This window comes from Phalacrocorax aristotelis, chromosome 2 (assembly GCF_949628215.1).
Source record: "Phalacrocorax aristotelis chromosome 2, bGulAri2.1, whole genome shotgun sequence".
NCBI classification, from domain to species: domain Eukaryota; kingdom Metazoa; phylum Chordata; class Aves; order Suliformes; family Phalacrocoracidae; genus Phalacrocorax; species Phalacrocorax aristotelis.
Window position 1 is genome coordinate 18,646,750 of NC_134277.1, and position 26,986 is coordinate 18,673,735.

Genomic DNA, 26,986 nt, shown 5'->3' on the forward strand with positions numbered 1-26,986 from the left:
AAAAAAAATAATCCATGAATTAGTTTGGAAGAATCTTGCTTGTCACCATCCATGTCTAATTCATTGCATGTGTAATTCAAATACTGCATGCAAGCAGAAAGCCAAATGCCTTCTGTTTCTATGGTGTGGTTGTCTAGCTAAAGTCAGGGGAAATAATGAAATAAACAGATGTTATCTTTTCTTGTAGGACTTGAAACTTACAGCTGTAGCCTGTATTGAATCACACACACACACACCACCCCCATCCCCAAATACTGAGGCCTCTTCATCTGGGTGAGCAACTAGTCAGGGCTGATGTGGATTAGATTTCAGAGAAGCTCTGCTGAAGATGTTATGTGGTTTGAAGGGACGAGCTCCTAAGTAGTAGCAAGTTGAGGACACAATAACTGGTGTTTGGTGCCAGGGAAGAAGAGCACAAGAGCTGTTAGGTGCTCAGCAGGTCTCTGATGTTTGAAGAGTCATAAGGCAGTGCACATACAGTGGGGACTCTGTGTTTGAGTTTGTGGGAAAGAGCTTTCTCTGAGTGTGTGTGTGTGACCGTCCTTTGAATTAATGTGATATTGCATTCATGGATTGTGGTATATGGTCACAATACAGTTCAGATAAATGTTTGAAAGCCAAGAAGTAGAAAGAGGGTAGAAGATGTGACAAATCACCTGCTGATCAATGTGGGTGGTCATGCCTAGGAACAAGCAATTATGTAAAGGACTTTATTACACTTACAGATGGGAGCGAAAGACTTATCCAGATGCTCTTAGTGATGACTGTGCTTCCAAAGGACAGCTGTCCAGGTGTCTCTACTCTGAATTTCCCTCTTTAAAAAGAAGAGGATGCTTAAAACTGTGATCTTGTTCTCTGACATGAAGAACATATGGGCTGGACAAAAGGACTGTTAACTGGAAAGAAAATCAGCCAGAACTAGCAAATGGTTGATGCCTGCTAATAAACAAGGTCGATACTAGAGCCCACGCTGTTCAGAATATTCTTTGGCGACCGTCAGGGCATAAAGCATGTCCTCAGCAAATCTGGGAGTAACTCTAAATTAGGAAAGATGGTTCATATACTGAATTGCAGAGCTTCAGTGCAGAGGAACCTTGGGAAACACAAGGATTGAGCCAGCAAAAACCTTGGGAAACTGGGCAAGGTGCAAGGCCCTACACTTGAGGTGGGATAACCCCATGCATTTTTATGTGCTGGGGGGTGACTGTGAGTAGCTGTCCTGCTGAAAAGGAGCTGGTGTGCTGGTGGATGCTGTGCAGAGCATGAGCCAACAACACAAGGCCATCTGAATAAGAGAAACAGCGTGGCAGGGCTGCGTTGGGAAGGGTGTGGCTGGCAGATGAAGGGCAGTGATTATCATCTGCTCTGCAGTGATGAGGCTTCACCTGGAGTGATGTCCTTTTTTTTTTTTTTTTAATTTGTGTCACCCCTGCTTTGTTCAAGAGTGATTTAGGAAAACTGGAGATAGTCCAGTAGAGGGATGCTGACATGCTCAGCGGCATGGAGCATGCAGCCCATGAGGAGAGGTTGAAGGAGTTGTGCTTGTTTAGTCTGATAAAGAGGAAGCAAAGCAGTGGTGTAATGGTAGCCTACAAATACTTAAGTCTGGCTCTGTCATCTTTGCAGTTAGTCTTTCTCTTGGTGTAGTGATGGTGTGATGTTGAATAGTTAGCCACAAATTGAAGCTGTACAGGTTAGTGCATGGAGTTGGGAAACTCCTTTTTATTTTGGAGTGTGGTGCAGCACTGGAATGGGTTACCCTCTGGCATGACTCTTCTCAGTGTTACACTGCAGTAGCTGGATATATCCTAAAACCTGACTTTGTATCCTTGCAAGGTACATCATAAGCTATAGGAACTAAATGGTGAGGGGGTGACAATTACAAAGTCAGGGGAGAAACTGCCACTCCATGCCTACAAATCCTTGTAAACTCCACTTCCGTAGAAACTTTCCTTTCTGTATGCCCACAAGTGTGTGAAGAGATGAAGTATTTCTGCAGGAGCTAGAGCATCCATCTAATGTTATATATGTTAGAAAGATAATGTCTTCTCTCTGGTTCTCTTGGAATGCCCTTGCTGATCAGCAGACACAAATATTCTACATACGGTGAAGTAACTTATACCTTTTGTTTAGATTAACCTTGCCTTGGGGATGGTCCCTCTCCTAATAAAGTGCTGACAGTTATCTCTGTGGCCTTTGCTTCACATCCTGTTCTTCCTGTACTTTCTGTGATAGAAGCCAAGGCTCCAAGAAGTCGTACTGTGCTTGCTCTGGTTATCTATCTGCTTATTAAAATTGTTTTTATCTTTGTGCATATAAGCTTCTACATGATATGTGTAAATTGCTCAGGATGTAGTATAATGTGTAAGGGTTACCTTGTCAGCTGTTCTGTTGAGAAACTCCCTTCAGGACCACAAATGAATACACATAGGATCTGTCTGCAATTCCTGTACAGTTCAGCTGATGTAGTCAAAAAAACCCAACGCATGGCCAACAAAAAAACCCCCTATGATAATTATGTACACCTATGAGAGAGCAACCACAGCTGTCAGCCTTTCTGTGATGGGGAAGGTCAGTTACTTTGATGGAGAAGAAGGAACTGAGCAAGAAACTTTTTTCCTGCCATTCTTTATTCCCTCTTCTTTTTTGTGAATGCAGGGTTTGAACATGTTTTGGGGGAATGGGTGAAGTTGGTAACTTTAATAGTTGCTGACTGTAATGAGTTCCTTCAGCTGCTGATTCCCATTCCACGGTCTGGTGGAAGGGCAGTCTGAATGCATGTTTGTCAATGTGTTTTAGATCATTAAAACCTCCTTTCTGCTGAATGTGTATTTGGCCATAAGCTCTAGATACCTCATTAAATACTAAATTAAGAGGCCTGATACAGTCTCTTGTTTTCTGAAATCAAAGCCAAAAATCCCAGAACTGTGAACATTACTCTGGAAGGCCTTTTTGATAATTTTGTGCAACAAAGGAGTCAGGGATGTTTGTGCGAACTTTCTTTTTTAATGGAAACATCTCATATCTGGAAGATATACCGCATAAATGAAATGCATTACTAACCTGCTTGAAAGTCACATATTGGACTTTTCAAGGAGTCTTTTTAAATTATTATTTATTTCAGATATATCTGATTAGATTGCCTGAAATTAAATTTTCCTTCTGTTTCAAGTCTCAGTAAACCAGCAGTCTTCACATCTGAATAGCTCCTGTTTGATATGGACAGAGACAAGAAAACCCTAATTCAATGTTTTAGTGGCATAAGGGCAAAGCAAAAAGGAAATGCAGTGTATGAGGTGGTGGTTATAAGAATATTGTGTCTAATATAGCAGCAGGTAAGAAGCTACCAAAGCTTTAAGTCAGTCACCTTGTCAGCACCATCCATTGCAGCTATTTGGGATGTCGGTTTTCATCATAGCTGGGTAGTGTTATGCTTGAGTTGACTATATTTAGGGAAAAAGAGGGGAAAAGCAAGTATAAGAAGCTTATTGTGGAGCAGAGGAGTCTTGGTTGTACTGCATCACTGAAGCTACCCCTCTTCACAATGTACCACTCAAACGCATGAGCATGTGCTGCTGGGTGCTTGTGGCTGGACTTCTTGTACTGTTCACAAGGGAAATGCGTGGTGCTTTCTGCTGGCTGGTTTTATTGGGGGGCACATAAGTTTTGATCTGCAGATGAAAAACCCAGTAATGATTGACAGGAGTGTTTTATAAGCCAGCAGTAACATTCTGCCACTCTCTATACTGCTGCTGGTTTGACTTTAGTCTCTGGCTAGCAACCTTTTGGTATGTTATGCTGGTCTTGTAAAAGCTGCCTTACAGTTATTTATGTGTAGTGAATGATCTTTTTTATTAGTTCGTGGGAGGTATATGAATGACTTATTAGCTATCCTTCTAAAGCTGGGACAACTTCTGTTTTTATTTAGCTTTGAAAAAGTGTGTACAAAGTGTGGAAATCTACCCAACCGTGTTAATCTATCAAACACTTGTCAAGTGGCTGCTGTGCCCCGGTGTGTATTCTTTTCCCAACATCACCTGGGACAGTGTGACCTCTGCATCACTGGGGCAGTTGCAGAGCACAAAGCGAAAAGTTTCCCTTCACTGTGGAAATGTGTGTGAAAAATGTGTGTGAAACTGTATCAATTGATATAACTTATGGCTAAACACCTAAATAGAAATAGGTTACAATGAATATTATTTTTTCAGAATTATGTATTCCACTGGAGAATATTCCTGATTCTTAACTGATCCTGCTGCTAGTGCCATCACAGAAGGGGCGTTGTGGTGGTAGTGGAAATAAAATAGTAGATTTGTTTGGTTAAAAGCTGTACTGTATGTAGGGTTTTTCTTTTTTTGAGAAAAATCGGAATATATTTTGGACTAGCACAGTTTCAGCGACAGCTAGTGAGGGCCGTGATTTGCTTTTTCAGCAATTCCCATTTGGACCACGGGCTGTGCATGCGGAAGTAACCACCATCAAAGTATGTCTGCCTCTTACTCAATTTCAAAAAATAGATTACTAAAGCTGTCATTTTCCTTTCTAATGTTCTTTCCTGGTTCCAGCAAGTAGCTATATTACTAAATAATTTTGCCTAATATTGTGCCTAATTATATCTTATGGGCATGAAAATATGAATAGTACATGACCGTAGAATCACAGATCTTATACTTTGCTTCCTCTTTTAGAATTTGTTAAATAGCTATGACTTCTTCCCGAATGTACCCTTGTATTAATGCTAATGTGCAGTGATTTTGTAGCTTCACCTGTTCATGCCTAAAAGCACTTGCTTTTTCCCCCTCACATGTTGCCCTGAGATGGTTATTTACAATGGATCCTTCAGTACAATTCAGTGTGGTGCCATGTGAGGATTGAAGCATAGCTTGTTGTTTTTCTAACAGGCTTCTTTGTTCCTTGCTTGCGAGAGAAAAATAATGTCTTGTCAACCTTATCTTATCACGCTATCTCAAATACCTGTATGTGGCAAAACCAGGAGCAACAAGGGTGTGATTAAAAGCTATCAGGCTTCTATACAAAGTGAGAACAAGTAGGATGGGGACCTTAGAATTAAGAGGGGTCACGATGGAAATAGTAAAACGTATCATTGCTTCAGGAAAGGTCAGTTGGGCCATCTTTTGAAAATAGAAGAACAAGGAAATGTTTAATGATGACTGAAAGGCTTGATTTCATCATCAGAAATTCTGCTTTCTTGTTGAACTTGGTGTTTTATGGGATTGCTTTTTATTTAAGTTATATTTTTGAACTGTGTTCAAAACTAGGCTGTATAAGATTGCAGGATAAGCCTTCAAACCACAAATCAACCTTTATCTGACCAAAAAGGGGATAAATGTTGTCTTTGGGATGCTGATCCTTCTTTGTCCATTTATAGGATTTTCTTACGTGTGTTGTTAAATCAAATATTGGGCGAGATGCAGCAAGGCCAGATGTAGTACGGGACTAAAAGAGATGAGTTGTACTGTGGGTAGGGCTTGTCTCCTAAACTAGGTTGGAAAAGGTGTTACTGAAGTTTTTGAGCAGTGTACATATTTTTGCTCTCTAATAGCTGATAAGTAGTGTATGGTAAGCTAATAATATGCCAGCTCATGTGGGCTAGCAAATTTTTATTCCTCTTAATTAGCAGAAAATAAATTACTATTTAAACCTGGATTTTTATTTTTTTAAAATAAATTTAGTTTGAAATTATGCAGTTGACCTGCATGTGTGTCTTGGCAGATGAAACATGGCATTTGAGAGTGGTGACCAGTAGAAATATTGTGTTTTACCAGTGCTCCAACTTGGCACTTTTTGCCTGCTGTGGTGACGAGAGAGACATTGAAGCAGCTGAGGATGATCTCCATTTAGGAGGTGAAACCTGTAAATCATTCCAGAAATGTGCTATCTTCATGTAATTATGGGTCATTAAGGTAGAGAGAGAAGTCAAATCAAACAGCCTGAAACGAGTTAGACTTTCTCAACTCTCTAATCTCTGACCTGTGCCACTGTGTTTGGATTTAGTTTCCTCCTACACCCTAAATCTCATGTTAAGAGACAGCACTGACAGGGTTATAAGCGTAAGTTGATAGGAGCTAGACCATCCTTTATTTTATTTGTTCCTCTCTGCACACTGAGGACGATCTGCCCGCCCATTGTATACCACTGTTTTAGTGTCCTCCTAAATTGATGTATAGTTAAGCATATCTGTTTCTGTGCTATATGAATGGTGTTCATCCATGTGACCTGTAGACATGTCTGTTAGTGCCCTGTTTTGACAGTAGCATGACAGCAGAGCACAGAAGTGCTTGTCCTTCATATATGACAGTTTTGAAACATCCCTGATACAGTGGTAGCGTTTGCTACTCTGGCATCTGGATGCTAAAACCAGAGGAGAGAACTTCTGGGGTGTTTATGGTGTTTTGGTTAAAACAACATCTTTCCCTTTCCTTAGTACAGGCTGTGGCACATTAACAAATAATAAAATTTCAGGAAGTGGGGGATGGTTTCCGCAAGCTCTCACTGAGAAAAATCCAGGTTCAATTACTTGGGATTTTGCTGCTTTAAGCATTCTTCCTTCAGTGCAGCATGCCTCTTGGCTGGCAGAGAGAATATCAAGCTTCAGTCCCAGTTAGCTTGCGTCTTACTTCTAGACCTCCAGACCTGGGAGCAAAAGGAGCTTGGTGAGACAACTCCAGGTTATTTGCATCTTATTTTCAACTCAACTTCTTTATGAAACTGTTTCCCTGGGCTGCATTAAATGTGTAGTCCTTCAGTCGATGCAGAAACTTTCAGAGATGCTCTCTACTAAAGTCAGCTGAATTACTTGGAATAAATGTATCGAATGCATTTATTCTTTTGGAAATTATTGAAAAACTTTTTAAAGACTGTTTCAATGTGAAATGTTTGCCTGAAATAAGATTGAGAGAACAGTGCTGACTGGTCATGATTGGATAATGATAGGTCACCTAGTTAGATAATATTTAGAAACATCATCCAGTCAGTAGAAATGGAATAAAGAAAATGTGGTGTGAATTTTTCCAAATATGTTTTTAGAAAGCAGAGGTTCTGCAAACAATTATGTGACTTAAGCAAGCATCCTGGAAAAACAGATCGTGAGCAGTGTGCAGATCTTATTTGAATAAAAGTACTTTTCCTGTGTACTCTTCCCTCCTGCCCATTTGCCTAGATTTCTTCATCGTGGTAGTTCTTAAAACAAATGCATAGTTGTTTCCATTAGCTATATACTTCTGGGAGTAAACACTGTCTTTATTGCTGAATGGTTATACACAACCTAAATCCAAAAAGTACATTGACCTCACTTAGGAAAGCCAGGCTTTACCAAAGCAGTGGGGAGGAGGCAGGCCACAGAAGTTTGCACAGCTGTCTTTATAGTACATTAAATTGTGTCCTGATATACCCCTTTAGCTCTCAGGGAAATATTTTACTCCCCACTGACAGATCCCTCCCTGATTAAGGTGACTGTAGCAGTATATTAATCCCAGCCACCTTCCCACACAGTTAGGTTTCTTGCAGAAGTTCAGTAACTCCAGCATATGTTTAGCTGTCCAGTATTGCACAGGTCAGTGACCAGTCATGCATGAGTCCATGGTGGTGGTTGTTGTGGAACTGTAAGGCCTTCTTTTGAAAGGCTGATTTTTGAAATCAGCTCCTGTGAGTGCTGAGGGAGCTGGCTGATGTTCTTGCTGAGCCATTCTCCATCATCTTTGAAAGGTTGTGGAGGACAGGAGAGGTGCCTGAGGACTGGAGGAAAGCAAATGTGACTCCAGTCTTCAAAAAGGGCAAGAAAGAGGACCTGGGAAGCTATAGGCCATTCAGCCTCACCTCCATCCCCAGAAAGGCGATGGAGCAGTTCATCCTGGAGGTCATCTCCAGTCATGTAGAGGATAAGAAGGTTATCAGAAGTAGTCAACATGGATTCACCAAGGGAAGATCATGCTTGACCAACCTGATAGCCTATAGCCTTCTATGATGGCGTGACTGGCCATCCGCTGCTCTCTCTTGACTTCAGTAAGGCATTCAACACTGTCTCCCATAGCATCCTCACAGACAAGCTAAGGAAGTGTGGGTTGGATGAGTGGACAGTGAGGTGGATTGAAAACTGGCTCAACAACAGAGCTCAGAGGGTCATGATCAATGGAGCAGAGTATGGATGGAAGCCTGTCACTAATGGTGTTCCCCAGGGGTCTGTGCTGGGTCCAGTCCCGTTTAATATATTCGTCAATGACATAGATGATGGGATAGAGTGTAACCTCAGCAAGTTCACTGATGATACCAAGCTGGGAGGAGTGGCTGATACACCAGAAGGATGTGCTGCCTTCCAACGAGACCTGGACAGGCTGGAGAGCTGGGCCCAGGGGAACCTGATGAAATTAAACAAAAGCAAGTGCAAGGTCCTGTACCTGGGGAGGAACAACCCCAGGCACCAGTACAGGCTGGGGGTTGACCTGCTGGAAAGCAGCTCTGCTGAGAAGGAGCTGGGAGTGCTGGTGGACAGCAAGCTGACCCTGAGCCAGCACTGTGCCCTTGTGGCCAAGAAGGCCAGTGGTATTCTGGGATGCATTCAAAGGAGTGTGGCCAGCAGGCTGAGGGAGGTTATCCTCCCCCTCTACTCTGCCCTAGTGAGACCACATTTGGAGCGCTGTGTCCAGTTCTGGGCCCCCCAGTTTAAGAAGAATGTGGAACTGCTTGAGCAAGTCCAGCAGAGAGCTACCAAGATGGTCAGGGGGCTGGAGCATCTCCCTTATGGGGAAAGGCTGAGAATCTTGGGTTTGTTTAGCCTGGAGAAGAGAAGACTGAGGGGGGATTTCTTCAATACTTATAAATATCTAAAGGGTGGGTGTCAGGATGATGGGACTAGACTCTTCTCAGTGATGCCCAACGACAGGACAAGGGGCAATGAGCACAAGTTGGAAGACAGGAAGTTCCACCTAAACATAAGAAGAAACTTTTTTACTGTGAGGGTGCCAGAGCAGTGGAACAGGCTGCCCAGGGAGGTTGTGGAGTCTCCTTCCCTGGAGACATTGAAAACTTGCCTGGATGCATTCCTGTGCCCCCTGCTCTGGGTGTGCCTGCTCAAGCAGGGGGGTTGGACAAGATGATCTCCAGAGGTCCCTTCCAACCCCTACCATTCTGTGATTCTGTGAAATGCTGTGGTACAGTTCTGAGGCTTTAACCCACCATGCTGTTTGGAACACATTTACCAGGGCACCACTGTACCTTCCTTAGTTATCTTTGAACAATTCACTGGTCAATATTTGTCTAGTGTATGTCTAACTTTTGCCTAAAGCAACATTAAGAGAATGCCAGTCTCTTCCCCCCCCCCCCCCCGCCATTTTATTGTGCCAGGCAGTGTTTTGTTCTCTGCCCGTCCTGTCCTGTCCTCCCCCTGCCCTCCCCGCCCCCGAATTGTGGGCTCAATTATCCTGGAAACAAGATCTTGAGAACTACAGACTTCTGATTGCATCTTTCTACAGGCTCTTTCTGTGTGTCATCCCCAACAGCTGACACTTCTTCTCAAGCATTTGCAATCAAGTTTAATCATTATGCTAATAATGCCACAGTGGAAATGTCTAATTTCTGAACACATGATCAGTCTGACTAATGAATTTGCTGTAATGGCAGTGGGATAACGCATTCAACAGCAGGGATGTAGATGTCCTCCTCTCTGTGCCTATGCACAAGACTTCTTTTCTAGGCTTGTACTGCCTCTCAACCTGCCATCAGGCTGCAGTGTTTGTGTTCAGGTGTATTTGCACAGGACAGAGCCAAGAACTCGCTGTTGGGTGCATGCGTGTAGAAGTCTGAGGGGTGGTCTTGGAGGAAGAGTTGACTGGTGGCTTGGTTTCTTGGCCAGGGTCCTCTGCCAAAGTGCCCAGCCTTAGTCCAGAAAAGTTTTGGCTGGGGAAGGTTCTGCCTCAGTATGGAGTAAGTGCTGCTAGGACTGTTGAGGCCACATGGATGTTCCCAGCAGATATAATTACAGTATTTCATATCAGTCGTAGCCAAGAGTAGGAGGCTAAGGGAAATCCATTTACAGAAACAATGTGCAACTTCCTGTTTTAGTTGTGTGTAGAAATTAAAACAGCAATGGAGAAGTAGAGCAGCCTTAGCAATTCCATCTCTGCCCTGTACCTACCTCCCCACCCTATTAAACTGGTAAATGTCATACATGCTTGTGATTTGGTTGTCTGTCTTCTGCTTTTACTTAATATATCCCAAATTACAAGAAGTCTGTATGACTCAGTCCACGATAGTAATGGAGTCCTAAGAAACATGTGAGGACATTTTTTGCTAACTCTCCTTTTTTGCTAGAATATCTTAATAGGCTTTCATGTGCAATGCTGTGGAAACTGGCATTTCAAAAGCTTGAGCTGAGTGTAGTTCATGATGCTTCTAAGCTTGTCCGCTGTTGGTATAACTTCAGATAGCTGGTTACTGAAGGGGGTCTGAGAAAGGGGAGACTGGGTCAGAAAGTTGAACTGTCATGTTCTGTATTTGTCTTTGAAAACAAAAGTGAGGACCTTGTCTTGTCCTTGTTTTGATATTAAAGTAACGTGGAAAAGCTCTTTGCTGTAATAATATGCTGAAGGTAGTAGTATGGGTAGTACGTTAACTGCAGAGTGGAGTAATTACACTGAAAATTTTTAAGTGGGATCTATAGTGACTAGGGGTTGTTCCCGCCATCTTATTTTACTGATAAGACTCAGTAGCAATGGGGATAAGAGTAAAAACTGGCCGCTGCTGGTTATCCTCCCATAGTATTAGCACCTCAGTGTTGCAACAAAGTTGTTTGCCACAGAGACTTGCTTGCTTTGTGCAAAACCTTGAAAAAAAAATCCCAAACTTTAATAGTTCTTTTCTGGAGAAAATGCAGTCTTCAACCTTTGAACATATAGGAAACAAAGTGAGAAAGAAATTTCATGTGTGGTAAGCTGTTTTTGTGGCACTAAGCCAAGAGGGTTTGTGGTGTTGATAGTACGGCCTTTAGCCATCTGATGGCTGTTTAATTAATACTCCTGAGTTACTGTAGGTGCCGTGCTGACCCAACTGAAAACCAGCAGGTTTCCCACTAGCTTTTAGCACTGCCATCAAATCAGATATGATCAGAGAGATATAGAAATAACATTGTGCCTTGGATGATTTGTAAGCAGAACTATGTTGGCAGGCGGCTAAAGGATACTCAACATTGTTTCTACTTATATTGTCCCTGTTTTATATCTTAGGGAAACAATCTGTCCCAGGATTGTCCATCTTAAGATACCTCACAGGCACTGAATTCATATGGAGAAGAGGGGTCCCTGGGAGAGGAATTTGTGTGTGTTTTATTTGTGTGGCTTTTGCTTGTGGTTTTTTTTTTTGGTTTGTTTGTTGTTATTTTAAGAAAAGTATGTGTCTGAAAATTAATTCAGAAAACTTTAGAGTAAGTACATGTGACAAATCAGAGTAGGTTCTATGTGGGAGTTTTGTTATTCTTCAGCATAATTATTATTTTGAGATACACAATAAATCCACGATCCCAACCATGTAACATAACGTTTAATATTGGAAAATATTTCATTTCTGCTGTTAGACATGATAAACTAAAGTACTAAAGAGGTGATAAATTAAAGCTAAGACAATGTTAGCTCACTTCTTTTGGTGTGGTGTCATGTGTCCCCCCCTCCCAGTTTGAAATGCCAAGTTACAACTAAATGTGAGGGGTTTGGCTTTGGGTTTTGTTTTTTTTTTTTTTTTTTTTTTTGTTTAGGCAAGAGCACTCTGGCTTATCCTTATTCTAGCTTTATCAGTTCTTTACCTCAGACAAACTTTCACAAAGCTCAAACTTGTTCTGTTGGGTTTATTTTTTTATAGGCTTTTTTTAGATGGCTTCCTTTTCAGCCACCTGCAGTGCTTTTTGCAATTGCACACGTTCATCTCGTATGAAGTTGCTTTTTTTGGCACGTAAAATGCTTTTCATTCAACATACAATTTTGTTCTACTCCCATGGTGGTTCTTTAGTGAGTCCAAACTACTGAAGAAGCTGTTTAATTTTTCCTTTCTGTCCTTGTGCATTCCTTCTGTCAAGAACATATTCAGATTTGTATGTTTTGTTTAATTCTAGACAAGGGCATTGCTTCCAGTAAGGAAAAGAGGGACTCATTCAGCCACTTAAAAATGCTGAAACTCCCATGTGGGAGCTTGCATAAGCATATTTTGTTTCTTCTATTTTTTTTTTCTAAATAAGCCTACCCATGCATGCATATCTTTAGGAATACCCAGCAAAAAAGAAATTTGAAATTACTGAAATCTAATTTCAGGTACTGAAATACTCACACGTACAGTTGGGATTTTGACTTTGCATAATCAAAAGCATTTATCTGCTTTTTGTGCTTTTTAAGACTGAATACAAATGTAACGTTATGACTGCAGATCCCAAATGTTGTTCTGTCAAAATCAATCAGTAGGATTGTACACTTGAAACACTTCTCTTTTGAAGTGTCTGCTATTTTAAAGACTGTTTTTAATCAGCAGATTTTTGTATTTCTGGCTTGGCTTCAAATAAAATTAATAAGCATTTGGTTCCATTTAGATAGTTTTTTCCTCTGGAAACTTGTATTAGCAATACAACTGGTGTTAGTTAATCTTTGAAATGTCTATTCAGTTGACTGACTAGAGCACATTAGAGGAGGGGGAATGTACCTTGGTACTTCCCTTATCAGAATCCTGTCTTGGTGAAGGGAAGATGAGGGAGAACTGAGTAAGAGAGCTATCCTTCAAAAAGGTGTTTGTCATACAGCATGAAACTCAAGTGGATGGTTAGCAATCGTTAATTTGCCACGTGCTGCGGTTTTGATCTGATGCAGCGCTGGATCTGTACTGCCTGTCATACAATGGCTGTGAAGTGGTGGTGTGTAGTGTTCAGCCACAGCTGAATCTCCAGAAAATACTGGAAAGTGTATTCCAGAGTGAGTGGGGATTTTGTGCTACAAGAGGGAATAACACCATGGAAGCTACTTCTCTCTCCCCTGCTCCCAGCTTTTGATGCTGAAACACCAAAGACTTGAGGAGGCAGGTAGAAGATAATTGCAAATAATCTCCCCATCTTCCCTTCTCTGTGTCCTCCCACAGTGATCTACATTAGTGATGCAGTTTTTTCTACCTGTTTATTATGCTCAGACTGTTGAAGAGGTAATTCAACTAGCAGTTGAATTTGAAAGACCAAAAAAAAAAGCTAGCTAGAATGCAAAAATTCATGTTGTACTCCACATAAAGATGTATCAGAGGTCACTGGAGGACTTTATTTTTTTTACATGAGGGATGTTCAGAATGCACTTCTTATTGAAGTATATGCACATTTGTTTTGCTCAAACAGTTAAAATCAGCAGTAGGGTTTGCCAAAGCACAAGAAGTATGATTCATAACTCACTTCTGCATTTTCACTAGCAATTAAAAACACTGGTGGAAGCTGTTTTACAGAGAAATATTGGGTATCTTTGTTGCTGTGTTTCACTGTGCTCCACTGTGCTCAGAGCAGACAGCTATGGCAGCGCTGCCTATACCTGTGCCCACCTACACTCTGTCTATGTCTATTCTCAAAGCTGCTGCAGGTGGGCAGCTCAGAGAAGCTGGCCCAAGCAGCAAAGCGACTTGCTTGGCGTAGCACAGGAAGTCTGGCAGAGCCAGGAATAGAGCTTCAATCTGCCGTTTTCCAGGCTCTTGCTCTTAGCCACAGACCCATCCCACCTCTTCCCTTCACTTGACTGACGCCCCAGCAGACAGCCGCCTCCTGTGTGCAGGGCCAGCTGCTTCTGCAGCACTGCCTGACCTCCATACTCCAGATGTTTGAAGTTCCATTTCCCCTATACTTATGTGAACTTTAGCAAAGTGCTTCTGGCATTTCACCAATGCAACGGGTAAGAGAGAGAACTGTTGTCTTAACTGTTTTCTTTCCTTAATTGAGGGCCTCTGTAGAGCTGCTAAAAATCTCTTCCTCTGTAGGACTTCAACTCCATTTGCCTTCAGTTGCCATCTGCCAGTCTTCCTTTCCACATCCCTCTCCCTGTTCCCAAAGACACTCCTGCAGACCTCCCTTCCTTATGCTCTGTGTTGACATCATCTTCCTTTCAGATGGGGAAGGGGGGGGGGCAGGAGGTGAGGGTGTGATGAGGCACCCTTGTATCTCTCCATAGATGCTTTTCATTTACAGAGCCTGATTCTGTGAGGTGGCTTTTCACAGGCGAGACTTAACTGATTTCGTTCAGCTGCACCATTTTATGTTCTCAGCATCTTGCTGAACATGCTCTGAAGTAGCTGTTATAGAATAATGTGAGAAGCTTCTTTAAGTTCTGTCCTGTCTGAAGGATAAATATGCGTCCTCCATAGCAGTCCTCCCGTTTCCAGTTGGCACCAGGAAAGAAAAATCAGGCAGGAACTCAAGTCTGGCTCTTGGACAAGTGGACTGGTTTCTTTGCTCTGATTCTTGTCCTAGAATGTCATGCACCTGCTCCCAGCACCTCTGGTCTGTCCTTGCCCCGTATCCCCTTTGTGTGTTGCCTCTTTCTGCTCAGTTTCTCCAGCAGAATGTGTGACTGGATTTGCCAATGGGATACTCTGAAAAACGTCTACATACATAATCCTTTAGCTGAACAGACCTCTCTTCCATCTCCTTTTCAGTGCTGTTGTATAGGTGTACGTGCCACTTCAGACTGTGTTTTGGAAACTGGGGTCTTGGAGTCCAATTCTCAGTGAATCCGAGTCTTCCTTTTGGAAGAAAGGCTTCCAGTTTCATAACAGTAAGAGGGCTAAAGGTGTAGCTATTTGTCTATGGCCAGTAAGCTTTACGCCTGTTTCTGTAGCTCTTGTTTTGAGCTTCTTGATTTTAATGAGGCTTATCAGTGCTCCACCTTCCCCCTACCCCCCCACCCCACCCCCCAACATATGAGTGTTTTGACACTTGTAAGCACATGTTCTGTTGGTCAGGAATCAATTTTATGTTAGGTATGCCTTGCATAGCAATTGGTACTGCTTAGGACACATAATTGTGGAACAGGACATGCTGTGGACTATGTGCATTATTGTTTTATGTTCTGTGCTTCTGAATTCTAAAACCATACAGCAAGCAAACTATCCTGAGTAAATGGGATGCCTATAGTACACTTCCTTCCCTGGCACCCCCTGCCAACTGTCCTGATATCTCAGGAAAAATACTTAATGTAAAAGGTAGAAAATATCTTCAAACCTTTGCTGAAATCTGGTCTGCTTTATGCCAATGGTGATTGCTTGGAGAATCTGAGAAAATCTGAAAATCTGCTAGTGTATATAAAGAAAAAGATTTAAACTCGTAAATAAAGGGCCAGCTCCATAAGATTAAACTGGCCTATAATCTATGTCCAGACATAATAGAAGCAGTCCAATAATGTTAAAATTAAAAACACACCACACCTTTTTAAGCCTCCCTGAGATTGGATGATATTAGCAAAATGTGTTTTAGCATTGTTGGTTTTATATATATACCTGTAGGTTTTTTATATATATAAAATATATATATAGTTTATATGTAAATATATGGAAGTGTGTGCATTTACATATCTGTTCCCTCTGGAAATAGGACTTAGTATTTCTTTCATTATTTTACCTTTGTTCTGTCTAGTGCCTTTACCCCTCTGATGGCAGACATTTTATATAGACTGTGCAAGTTGCTGTATATGTATTGCTGTCCTTAGTTCATTGTGTTAATCTGTAAAAGCTCGTGATTGTGAATCCCCTCTGCAGGAGGAGGCAGGTGACAATCAGATTACATGAGACATGGTTTATCTGGCTCCTCTAGCCTTTTACCTTGAGGCCTGGGTTTACTGGGACTTCAGGACATGAAGCTTTCTGGAGAGCCTGTCCTACTATTGTAATTTTTCTGTATGCTGAAGGGCACGTGTGAGAAACTTCTATCTATAAAACTACAAGAAAACACTGCTGGATTTGCACCTCTGGAAACAGAACTCTTAAATCTGTTTCAGTTGCCTCCTACATAGCCAGCACCATATTCAAAGCAAACACACAAGGTGAAGCTTAGATGTCTAAATAGTTCAGAGGTGACAGGAGACCTGTCTTTCATGGTGCAGCTTCAGAAGGCATGGCAGGATATTCTGAGGTTTCTCAGATGACATCAGATACTGGTGTTCAGGCAACTGACTTTTAGCCTTAGTGAAAATTGGATTGAAGGATTGTATATGTGAAATAGTAAAGCCTTGAAATCCTTATATGCTTAAAATAACTTGAGGAACTGAAAAAAAGCACCTCTTTTTCTTCTGCACTAGTAACTCTTGCTTGTTGCTAGCGCTGGCTTTCTTCTGTGGATTGACTGGTAAATTGACAGTACTTTAGCACTCTTGATTCTGCTGACTGTCCAAGGGGTGGCTAAAGATGTCTTGAATTCATCTCCTGCGGGGGGGAGAGGGGTGGTAAGGAGGACCTTTCCTTTTTTTTACTGTGGAAGTGAAAGCATACCAGTATAAAGCTTCTAGTGTGGTACCTTTAGATGAAGAGTTGTTCAAAGCCAACTAGGGGCTTGAATTTCACACAACTGATGGCTAACTGGGCATGATAAAAGGTTGCATCAGTCTTCTACTTTAGGAATAGGCTTGGGCCCACCAGTCACTGATAACAGGGCAGTGCTTCTGTCAAAGTTTCTTTCAGGTTTTTTAATGTGCTTCTCATATATTGCTTAACTTAACCAGATGTCTGTGCCGAAGAACTGAGAATGGGCAGGTGCCCACCAAACGGCCCGGTTTTGGTCTCTGAGTTGGTGCAGACACAGCTGAGGTATTCAAACTATTTCTAGTCAATGGAGTTGAGTTATAATTCCCAATGCCAGTAAAGCCTCATACCTTGGAGAAGATCCCCATGGGATAAATGAGTGTGTGCATAATGATAAACAAGGCTGATGGTGCCAGTCCCACTGGGGCTCTGCTCTTTGCATCTCCAGGGAGGCCAGGCTTGCTCAGCACTCGGACTCTGCTGGACAAGAGATGGAAATAAATTATTTTATTTTGGTAGGTAGATTCTTGAGTTTCTTGAACACCATCTTGACCAGACAATATATAAGCAATAGTAATCAGTCAAATACTTGTTACTTGCACTTTCATCAAGAGTTATTGAAAGATATAATTTGTAAATTGTGTAGACATCTGATTGCACGTGATGTCTTAAAAACGTCAAACTACTCACACTTCTTCATACCTCATGTGCCTTGAACCTGTAATTGATTTTTTTCTGTAGAATATTTCTCTTGCAGTGTCAATATGTTCATGTTTCCCTGTGTTGAATATACTGAATTTTCTTTTGAATTTCCTTCAAGAAATAACAGCATAAATTGGTGCTCTCCCTGAAGAAGTTAGCTGTCTAGCTGAGCTCAGTAAAGCTGGGGGTTTTATTGTCCTTTTTGTAGGTCAAACTGACTTCCTTGCAGGTAACCTGTACTATGTGCATTGTCCAGGATTCCTTCGGTGCCATTCTTCCATGAACCATAACTTAACTTATTTAAAAACTCATATTAAATACGATTTCTTTACAGAAGTAGCAGTGGGATAAATCTGTAGTTCTAAAATAGGACAGGTTAATGTTCTTAGTCTCATCAGATTTTTTTTTTAAATTTCAGGGAAGCTTATTGTATAAACTATATAGCAAGACAATGAAATCTGCAGTTGTGGAGAATGACATTAAGGGCTAATATTAAAGCTGGGTCTAGCAACAAATTGTAAAGTGAGAGTTTGGGTTGGGTTTTTTTTCCTTTATTAAGGGATGCTGAAGGCACCTTAGTGTTTGTTTCCTTTGGTTGACACTACAGCTTATGGTCTGGATGTATGAACTTGTAGTACTTCATGTAAAATGTGTATTTACTAGAAAATGTTTGTTGGTGTTTGTTACAATGTTTGTAACATTCAACTATCTATGTATTTTACTGCTATGAGCAACTAAATCTGAAGCTGTGGCATATTTTTACAGGTAGCGGAGCAGATCTTACCTTCTGTATTCAAGCATAAACAAGTAAGCTTGGAATCTAGACAGTTGTCCCAGAGGCTGAGGAAGGAAACTAAACTCCTTTCTCTGCACCTCTCACTGTGCCATGTATTGCATAGTTTTATTGAATAGGTTCAATCTGAGAGCTGTGTCTTTGCCCAGTGTTGTGTGTAACATCAGGCACAGTTTCTGCTGAAAGCAGATACCATATTTGATGGATTGCTAGCCTGACTTAATCTGTCAAATCTAGTGTTCCAATTGGCTTGTCTTTGACTAGAAATTTTACTACTTTTTTTTTCCTCCTTATGCCATTCTTTTATCTTATACTGCCAGCAGTGCCCTTTGGTTAAGGGAATTTCACTGCTCTCAGGTATGGAATGAATGAACTGTGGTTCTTTCCATTAACCTGCCTTTCAATAATACTGCCTTTAGCATGGAGTCATCTCAAGTTGGAAGGAACCCATAAGGATCATCGAGTCCAACTCCCTACTCCTCACAGGACTACCTAAAATGAAACCATAAGAGCATCATCCAGATGCTGCTCGAATTCTGGCAGATTTGGTGCCGTGACTATTCCCCTGGGGAGCCTGTTCCAGCAACACACCACCCTCTCAGTGAAGAATCTTTTCCCAATGTTCAGTCTGAACTTCCCCTGATGGAGCTTCATTCCATTTCGTCGTGTCCTATCACTGCTCACCAGAGAGAGATCAGCAGCTCTCCCTCCATTGCCCCCCTTGAGGAAGGTGTAGACTGCGATGAGGGCACCCCTCAACCTCCTCTTCTCCAAGCTGAACAGGCCCAGTGACTTCAGCTGCTCCTTGTAAGCCTTGCCCTGGAGACCTTTCACTATCTTGGTTGCCCTCCTCTGGACACACTCTAATAGTTTGATGTCCTTATATTGCGGCTCCCAAAACTGCACACAGTACTTGAGGTGTGGAACAGATTACTTTTGGGAACTACAGCACCAGCTTTGTGCAGAACAGGTTACTGAGAATCAGCAAGCGTGATTACGCCAAGTATGCTGTGAAGATGGGGGTGGGAGGTGGTAACAGGTCACGCTCAGTGCGTGACGATGTCTTATGTCTGTGGTTTTGCTTGGATAAAGTAATTCTGTTCTATTCTGCTAGATATGTATAACACTGATTACTCTGTAACCAGGGCTTTTACTTACTTGAAATAAAGTGCTAGTAACAGACCCAACCCTATATTCAACCACAGATTGAAAAAGTGAAAAAGGGAAACCATCAAAATTACAGAAGGCTGTTGCTAATAACAAGCTGTTCAGCTTTCCTTTTCTCCTCGCTTTCTGTAAAGTAGCAGCTTGAGGAAGCCTGTGGAGTCAGAGCCTATGTTCCTTCTTGTCTAAGCCTAGGGACAAATTGAAAAGTTACTGACTTGCAGCTCTCAGCAGCACAGGACATTTGTTTGAAGGATGTTCATGATGTGAAAATAAAAGTTCTTAAAACCATTGGGTGAAATGGTGTGAAAAACTGTCAGTAGAAATGGCAGTGTAATTTTAAGATTTTTTTTTTTGTCTAATGTGATTTGGATGCTAGATTTTTAAACCTAGGAAATGCCCTTGAAGTGACCTTTCACTCATCCTCAATTTCATGTATGAAAGTGTGTGGTGGTTTGAGTTTTTTTTGAGGGGTTTGGTGGAGGGTTTTTTTTATTTTTTTAATTTGTAGCTTCCTACATTGTATCTTAGAACCTCATTTGGGGGGTTGATTTGTCAACTGTTTTTACCTGATAGCCACCATTTTCACTGTTAAGGACTGGGCAGCTGTTCTTCTCTCCCCTAACTGTTACTTCACTCCTCCCACAAGCCTGGCAGCTTTTCGCAGCTTGCTGATATGATAGCTGTGCAGCACCACACAATGCTTCTCCTGTGCCTTCTGCCAGGTGTGTGTGCTGTTACAGCTTCATTCTTGAGGAGCTGGGGAGAAGTGGAGTAGGAAGCCTGAAGTGGAGTTTTCCTGCACAATGCTTCTTGAGTATCCGTTAATTTAACACAAATCTAAAGGGTATTTACATGGTGTGAGTCTGTGATATATTAGTGTAGTGAGTTGTCTTGTCCTTCAGGACAGCCTGAAGTTGGCAGTGCCTGGTTAGCTGAGTTGATTTGATAGTTTTGGTTTTTTTCTTTTTTACCCTGCTCTTCACCAGCTATGTGTGCATTCAGTGAGAGAAGAGGTGGCTGTGTGAGTATCTGGCTCATAAATTTGAGTTGCAGTGGTTTAGGATTAAAGATTGTCAAAACTTGAAGTTGTTTTTCCCTTTTTAAAACATATCCCTGTGTATGTGGGCTTTATTAAAATAGTTAGATATCCTCAAATTAGCTTGAGCAAATGTACTGCAGTCTATTTCTTGTGAAGTGTCTTGAGATTGCACCTCATAGCACATGGGCAGAGCAGTATCTGCAGCACAGAAAAAGAAGAGAAAAGAACAACTATTTGCTGAATTATTGCTATGCTGCACTTGGCCTTGAGGCTACTTCTGAGGAAGCAAGCAGTTAAATTTTAACTCTACATCCTGTTGATCAACTGGGATTTTTTTCATAGGGTTTGAAGCAGACAGATAGCGGAGGTCACTAATCATTAACAAGTTCCTTCAACCTCCAAACTTAACTTTGCTTCTGGGATGAGCTGGCATGGTCCCTAGCACCCAATTATAATGGCAAAGGCATTTGTTTGATGGCTTAATTTAAATTTGCTTCCTAAAGTAAACATGTTGTGCCTTTGGAAGGGCTGTCTTCTCCCTCTTCTGCAGATCAGTGCAATTCTGGACTCTTTCTCCTGCTGGATTTTGTTGTCTAGGAGTGAGAATCCCATCCCTATTCCCCAGATTTTAAATTATGCTATGTGTTTGTTTCAGCCAAGCATATTTGAAGCTGGTTTGACTGTTTGCTAGTGCTTGTTAACCTGTGTCTACCCAAGCCAGTTTGCCATACTTTCCTTCTCTCCATCTTCAATATTTAAAAGTAGGTTTTGTGAATGAAATCACAAACTAACTACTGTTTAGCTGTCTTGTTACCATAGCAGAGCAGGCACTTGCTCATAGCTACAGGTGCCAAGTGTGGCCAGACCTTTGAACATGGTTTGGTTTGGCTGTTACATGGTATATGTGGCTTGTCTCTCTTGGGAATTAACTGTTGTCTGGCTGAATAGCTATGCTATCCTGCTAAAAATCGCTTGTGTTTTGGGTTTTTCCTCTTCTGGAAGTGAAAAACATTGCCTGTGACTAAACAATATATTTCCACATCAACATCAAGCAAATAGACATAAATAAAAAACAGACATGAACAACTTGTGTGCTTTGTTTTGCCTAATGCTCACATAACAATAACATACAGTCTTTATAGATCTAGAAAAAGTAATTTCTTCTTGAAGCAAGATGCTTTCTAGGTAGCTGATGGGCGGCATATTGCTCTGGACAAAGCATATGCTGGAAGCCTTTGCTCTGCATAGGAGCAAAATGCCACCTTGCTTTTCCAGTGTACCAGATGTGGTAAGAGTTGCAGTCTCATTTGCTCTAACAGCAATTTAATGTCTTGCATAGGCATGCCTGCATGCCAGTCAGGATTTACATACATGCCGTGAGTTGCTGGCTCTGCACTGTGATACAGATAGTTTTCTCTTTGCTTGGTTTATGTTACTGAAATCCATGGGAAGATGTTACAAATTTGCTGCTCTATCTTTAATTTTGGATAAGCTGTCTGATTTAATTAAGATATGCTCTTTTCTTGTTCTAAGGTTGTGGGTTTTTTTTGTTAACACAAGATTACTTAAGTCATTTTCCAAAGCATGTATGGTACAGCATCTGTTCCTGGAATTTCTTATCCACTGCTCTGGTAATTTATGGAATTTTCATTGTTCATTGCAGGGAGGAAAAGTCAGTCTTCATGGACTACCTGATAGGAGAAGACACATCTTTTTGTACTGTGAAGGGCTTTGTTTTGTTTTGTTTCTCATTTCTTTTGACAAAGGCATTAAGAAACTGTTAGTATAAAGATGCATTTTTGTCCATCCACTGGATGAATTTATTAGTAATGACAGATTTTGTTTATGAGAATTAAGTAGAAGCATGGATTTATTTCAAGGGGCATAGCATTTTAAAATACCCTCTTTCAAAACATTGTAGTATGTGCTTTAAATTTTATGTTCTCCTCAGCCTCCTGTATTGCTAAGTTGTTTAGATGACTCGAAATAGAGGGGGTTTTATGCAGTGCTCATGTATTACAAAATATGAAGAGTTGCGTATTATTAAAGAGTTCTGTAAGATAATTTGAGACCTGGTAGTATTGTTGAACAAAAAGGTTCAGGTTGTATGGAGGAGCTGGAAGAGAGATGATGTAAGAACATGTAGCACAGCGCTGAGGTAACATGTCTTGATCTTGCTGAAAGCAAACTAAAAGGCAGAACTAACATGTATATTTTAATCTCTAAAAGGAAATTAACAAATAATAGCTGGAGTTGAAGAAATATGGGTAGTCTTTTTCTTAAGTCTTTGCTCTGTCATCTGTGAAATTGACTGCCAGAGCAAATGTGAGTACAGTCGCTGATATCTGATACTGATGTAGTGGTAAATGCATGATGTATAGGATTGTCTCTTTTGGAAAGGTGCTTTTTATTCCTGACTTTGGGATTTTTTTAGAGCATGAGTATTTGGAACAATAAAGCTTGCTCCAAAGCTTTATTGAGATATTTAATTAACTTATTCCAAATAAGCTCATGCAGACATACACATTTAATGTCTTGCATTGCTCTGGGAAATCACAACTCTTACTTCAATTAAGATTCCGTGCGCTTCCAAACTAAAAGAGCCTTTTGTGATGTTACAAGTTGTCTGTTATTTAGCTTAAAGCTAAATGAAAACAAGGTTGCTTGATATCACTGTTTTTAGGTGCTTCTCTGCTTGTGTTCCCACTTGTAATCTGCAATGCCATGTATCAGAGCTATTAAGGAGGATTTTGTTTGTATTTAGGAGAATTTAAGATTATTTGAGCATGTGCACCAGTTAATGAAAAAACCAGTTCAACTGAAGGCATTTCATAATGAACTCTGAACACTAAATGCTGGCTTTCCTAGAAATGGTCATTTCCTGGATGCTTACCTTGCTTTTTTTCATCTTGCCTCATACAGCAGCAGAGTGTAATATAAATTAATTTTGTGCTTCATCAAAACCTTGCACATCACAATATCCATTTTAGATTAGGCCATTTGTAGACACGTACCTAAACAACAAGGATTTTTCTTTCTTTCTGAACCTTTACTCTGTTTCTATGAAAGTCTCTCCAGGAGGAATTGATGCTTGCAGAATTATTTTCCATAGTGGAAAAAGTGGTGGCTGGATAGGTTTTGTTCAAAGACGCTTGGAGTGGTATTTTTTTTGTCAGATAACATCTCCTGCAGTGAGATTCTGAGGCTCTAGTAGGTGCTTAAACTGGTAAATTCAGTCCCTGAATCTTGAAATAGGCTTCCTAGAGGTGGGACTTCCTATGGCATCTGATGCTTGATTTCTACTTGTTCTTCTTCAGCTAGGGTTTAAGCAGTGGTTGTATTGCATGTAGAAGCATGTGTCTGTTATGTGAAGCTTAGTTTGATCCTTCACAGACTGCTGAACTGACCTTTCTTTGTCTGTAGGTATTTCCTAATAAAATGATGGAGCTCAGCATATTTTATATTCCTTTACTTGCATCTTTAAGGCTCTGTTTTATTCTGTTAGTAAAGCTGCTATAAACACTATGACTGAAACTAGCCTGAGTGCTGAAATTAGTCTTTCCTTATGCAGACTCTTACTCTGATACGCACTGATGGCTTTGCTGAAAGAAATTACTGCATAAACTTCCCAAACTTAGTCCTTCTCTGGGATAGTGGGCAAATTGCTTAGCTTGTCTGTCCTGGTTTCCCAGCTGTGAAGTTGGAGTAATTTATTGCTAGTGTAGGTCAGAAGAACATTGAGGGTTAATCTGCAAGTACTGTATCTGCATAGTGTCTTTAGAGTGTCAAAGCCATAACGTATAATTGTAATTTTATTACTAATATTGGTTACCTCATTAAAGTGTAATTTTCAAACAATGTTCATGTAGATTAAATTCATTCCGTCAATAAACTGCCATCCTTCCAGCAGACTCTCTCTTACAGTGAAGCCTAATTGTGTAGACAGCTCTGTAAAGAAAACAGCAAATGCCTAAAGAAACCACTACTTTCTTGTTTTTAATCTAGACTGTGGACATCCATAAAGAAAAGGTCGCTCGCAGAGAGATAGGCATTTTGACGACCAATAAGAACACATCGAGAACTCACAAAATTATAGCACCAGCGAACATGGAACGTCCTGTAAGGTATATTCGAAAACCTATAGACTACACAGTGCTGGATGATGTTGGCCATGGCGTAAAGGTAAGAATACCTGGACAATTTAGGACTCCCAAGTAACACAGACCAGGAGATAGTGTTAGGGCATAATGTTGCTGATGTTAAAATGTTTAGTTCATTTATGGTAGGAAGGATTATGGGTTTCATATGCTCCCTTGTACAAACATTTCAATAACAAAATGGATTGTTTTACAGTGAGGGTTTTTGGAGCAATGTTTGCCATAACCTTGTGACTGTCAGTGATAGTCACAGTGTCTGGAAATAATGGTTCATGACCGTAGGCTAATAACTTGTCAAAAAAGCCATGACTGATTGTTAAAATTATCACTCTTTCTTCCTCTAATGAAGTTATTTCTTCAGTTATTGAGAAAAAATAAGTCATCTGTTATGGGAAAACTGGCTGGTGGGCTGGGGTTGTTTTGTTGGGGTTTTTAGAGGGTGGTCAGGAGAAGGGGGGTGAGCTAGTTGAAATTTTGATCTCACTGGCATTTGATGTCTCACTGCCATTTGTGCTTTTGGATGGTCTCATTTTCCTTTTCTTTAAATAAATGCCTTGATAAATTAATGTCTACCTCCCTTGAAATGGTCATAGTTGAAGTGAATTAACTTTGCTCTCTGGACATCTTTTTATAAAAAACAGCTTTGTGTCCCCCTAGAGCAGGCCTTCCAGGTGTATTTAGTTCACAACAATGTTCCCATGAATGGCACTAAAAAGCTTTTATTCAACACCCATGTATCCTCTAAAGCTTGATGTGCTGTGGTCAGTCAGTTGTGCAGCTAGATCAGCCCATCGCGTGCCCTTTGAATCACTGAGCTCTTGAGGAACAGATCTTTCAGAATTACTTGACACAAGAGTGCCAGGGTACCTCCTGGTTCGTAGTAACCCTCTGTATGCCCAGAGGAGTCTAATTCCAACACAAGTTAGAAAGTAGCTCTGTACCATGACAGCTCGTGGCTATGAATTAAGTTAGTGATTTTGGACTACCTGCTTTTGTTTTGTTTTGTTTGTAGCTAAACCTGTAACTCTTAAGGTTATTTTACACTGATAATTTAAGACGGACTGGATGAAGCACAATCCTACGTAGAAGCCTGAAGGACGTGCCCTGAATTGCTGTGAAATAGAAAGACTGGGGTCAGAGAAGTTGGTAATTTTTCAGTACAGTCTCTGCATTTGAGGAGAGAGCTCTATGAATGGAGAATACAGGAATCCACAAATTCAGTGTCAGGATATTGGTTTCTGCATTTAAGTGCTCCAGGGATCAAGTGCTATAGAAGGCTTTTTAAAAGTAAAGTAATTACTGTTAGTCTCTGAAGTTGATGCTTTGCTGAACTGCTTGTTTTGAGCCTGCACAAAACAGGTTGCTTGATCCGTAAACGTTGAAGTTGTTAAGGTGTAACAGTTGCGTTTTCCAATATGACTGTTTGCTTTTAGGGGTATTAGTGTCTTTATTTTTATTAATGTGACCCTGTTTGTTTAGAGGGTGGAAACAAGGTGCTGTTCACCTATTTCTAAGCAGCTTTTAGGGAACATTTTTAGTGAAGGTTTTTTTAACTGATAGTGATTTAATTCTATATTAAAAACTTGGTCTGTTCAGAGGAAAAATAGCTTCCAGTAATAACCAAATTAGCAACTCATAAAAGTCATCTACAAATTATATCTTGCTATTGTTTGAGTGATTTGCCTAAGTCTGTTTTACGAATGTGGAAGGCACAAAACACTTAGTAGGAAAACAATGTTGGTATTTTATATGTAGACTTGTTAACACAAATGAAATAATCTGGCAGCCAGGCCTCAGGTAAATAGTTCAAGATGGCTGTCATGCATTTAACACCTTCACCAGTGTTGACATCCACTGGACACATTGTTGAGAAGAGTGGGCTGAGGTAGTGAATGACATGATCATATGTTTTTAGCCATCATATTACTGGGATTCCAAGAGTGTGACATAGATCTTAGCTCGGAAGGATGTAGCTTGCTTTGTCTGCAAACCTAGATGTAGGCTACTGCTGTTGTAAGAAAAACCAGAACAACTTAAGAAACTGGATCAGGTCCTGTTGGAAGTCAGATTCTCAGCATCATCTGTTATTTGTGCTGAGTTGCCTCTTGAACATGCAAATTAGAGGGAAGCATACAGTAAATTGAACTACAAACTTTGTTTTATCCAGAATGGTCTCAGAAGATGCTTCAGATTCTGTTAAGTCTTATTTTCTTGACCAAAGATTTCGCCCCAAGTTGGACAGCAACACGTCCAATAAGGACTTAGAAACCATGTTTTTTCTAGAGGAAAAGAAGTTTGAGTTCTGCCTAGAGCAGTTGTCAGTTTGACTAACTTGCAGGTCCTTGAGCGTCTTCTACTGTGACAACTGCCAATAAAATACAGTACAACACACACATGGACATTTTAGAATTAAATAAAGATTATGCAACACTTTGAAATCTGTGGATGAGTTTATTGCTGTTAATGGGACTCTCTGTGTTCTAGTGCAGGATTTGATAAAGAAACAGAAAGGAAAAACAGAAGGAAGAGAAATCAAAGACAGGATGGATTATAGCCTGTTTTTGCTTTTATTTATTTCATGAAATACTGATCCTGTCATTAAAA

General features: G+C 40.7%; 1 protein-coding gene across 14 annotated transcripts in view; it reads left to right on the forward strand.

The window, feature by feature from the left end:
• ABI1 (abl interactor 1) overlaps positions 1–26,986 on the forward strand; it is an 84,119-nt gene that overhangs the window by 30,096 nt on the left and 27,037 nt on the right. For all 14 annotated transcript variants that reach the window (XM_075082600.1, XM_075082607.1, XM_075082604.1 and 11 more), the window contains exon 3: positions 24,231–24,407. In XM_075082600.1, coding sequence (XP_074938701.1) covers positions 24,231–24,407 — 177 coding nt within the window. The remainder of the gene's footprint in view (positions 1–24,230; positions 24,408–26,986) is intronic.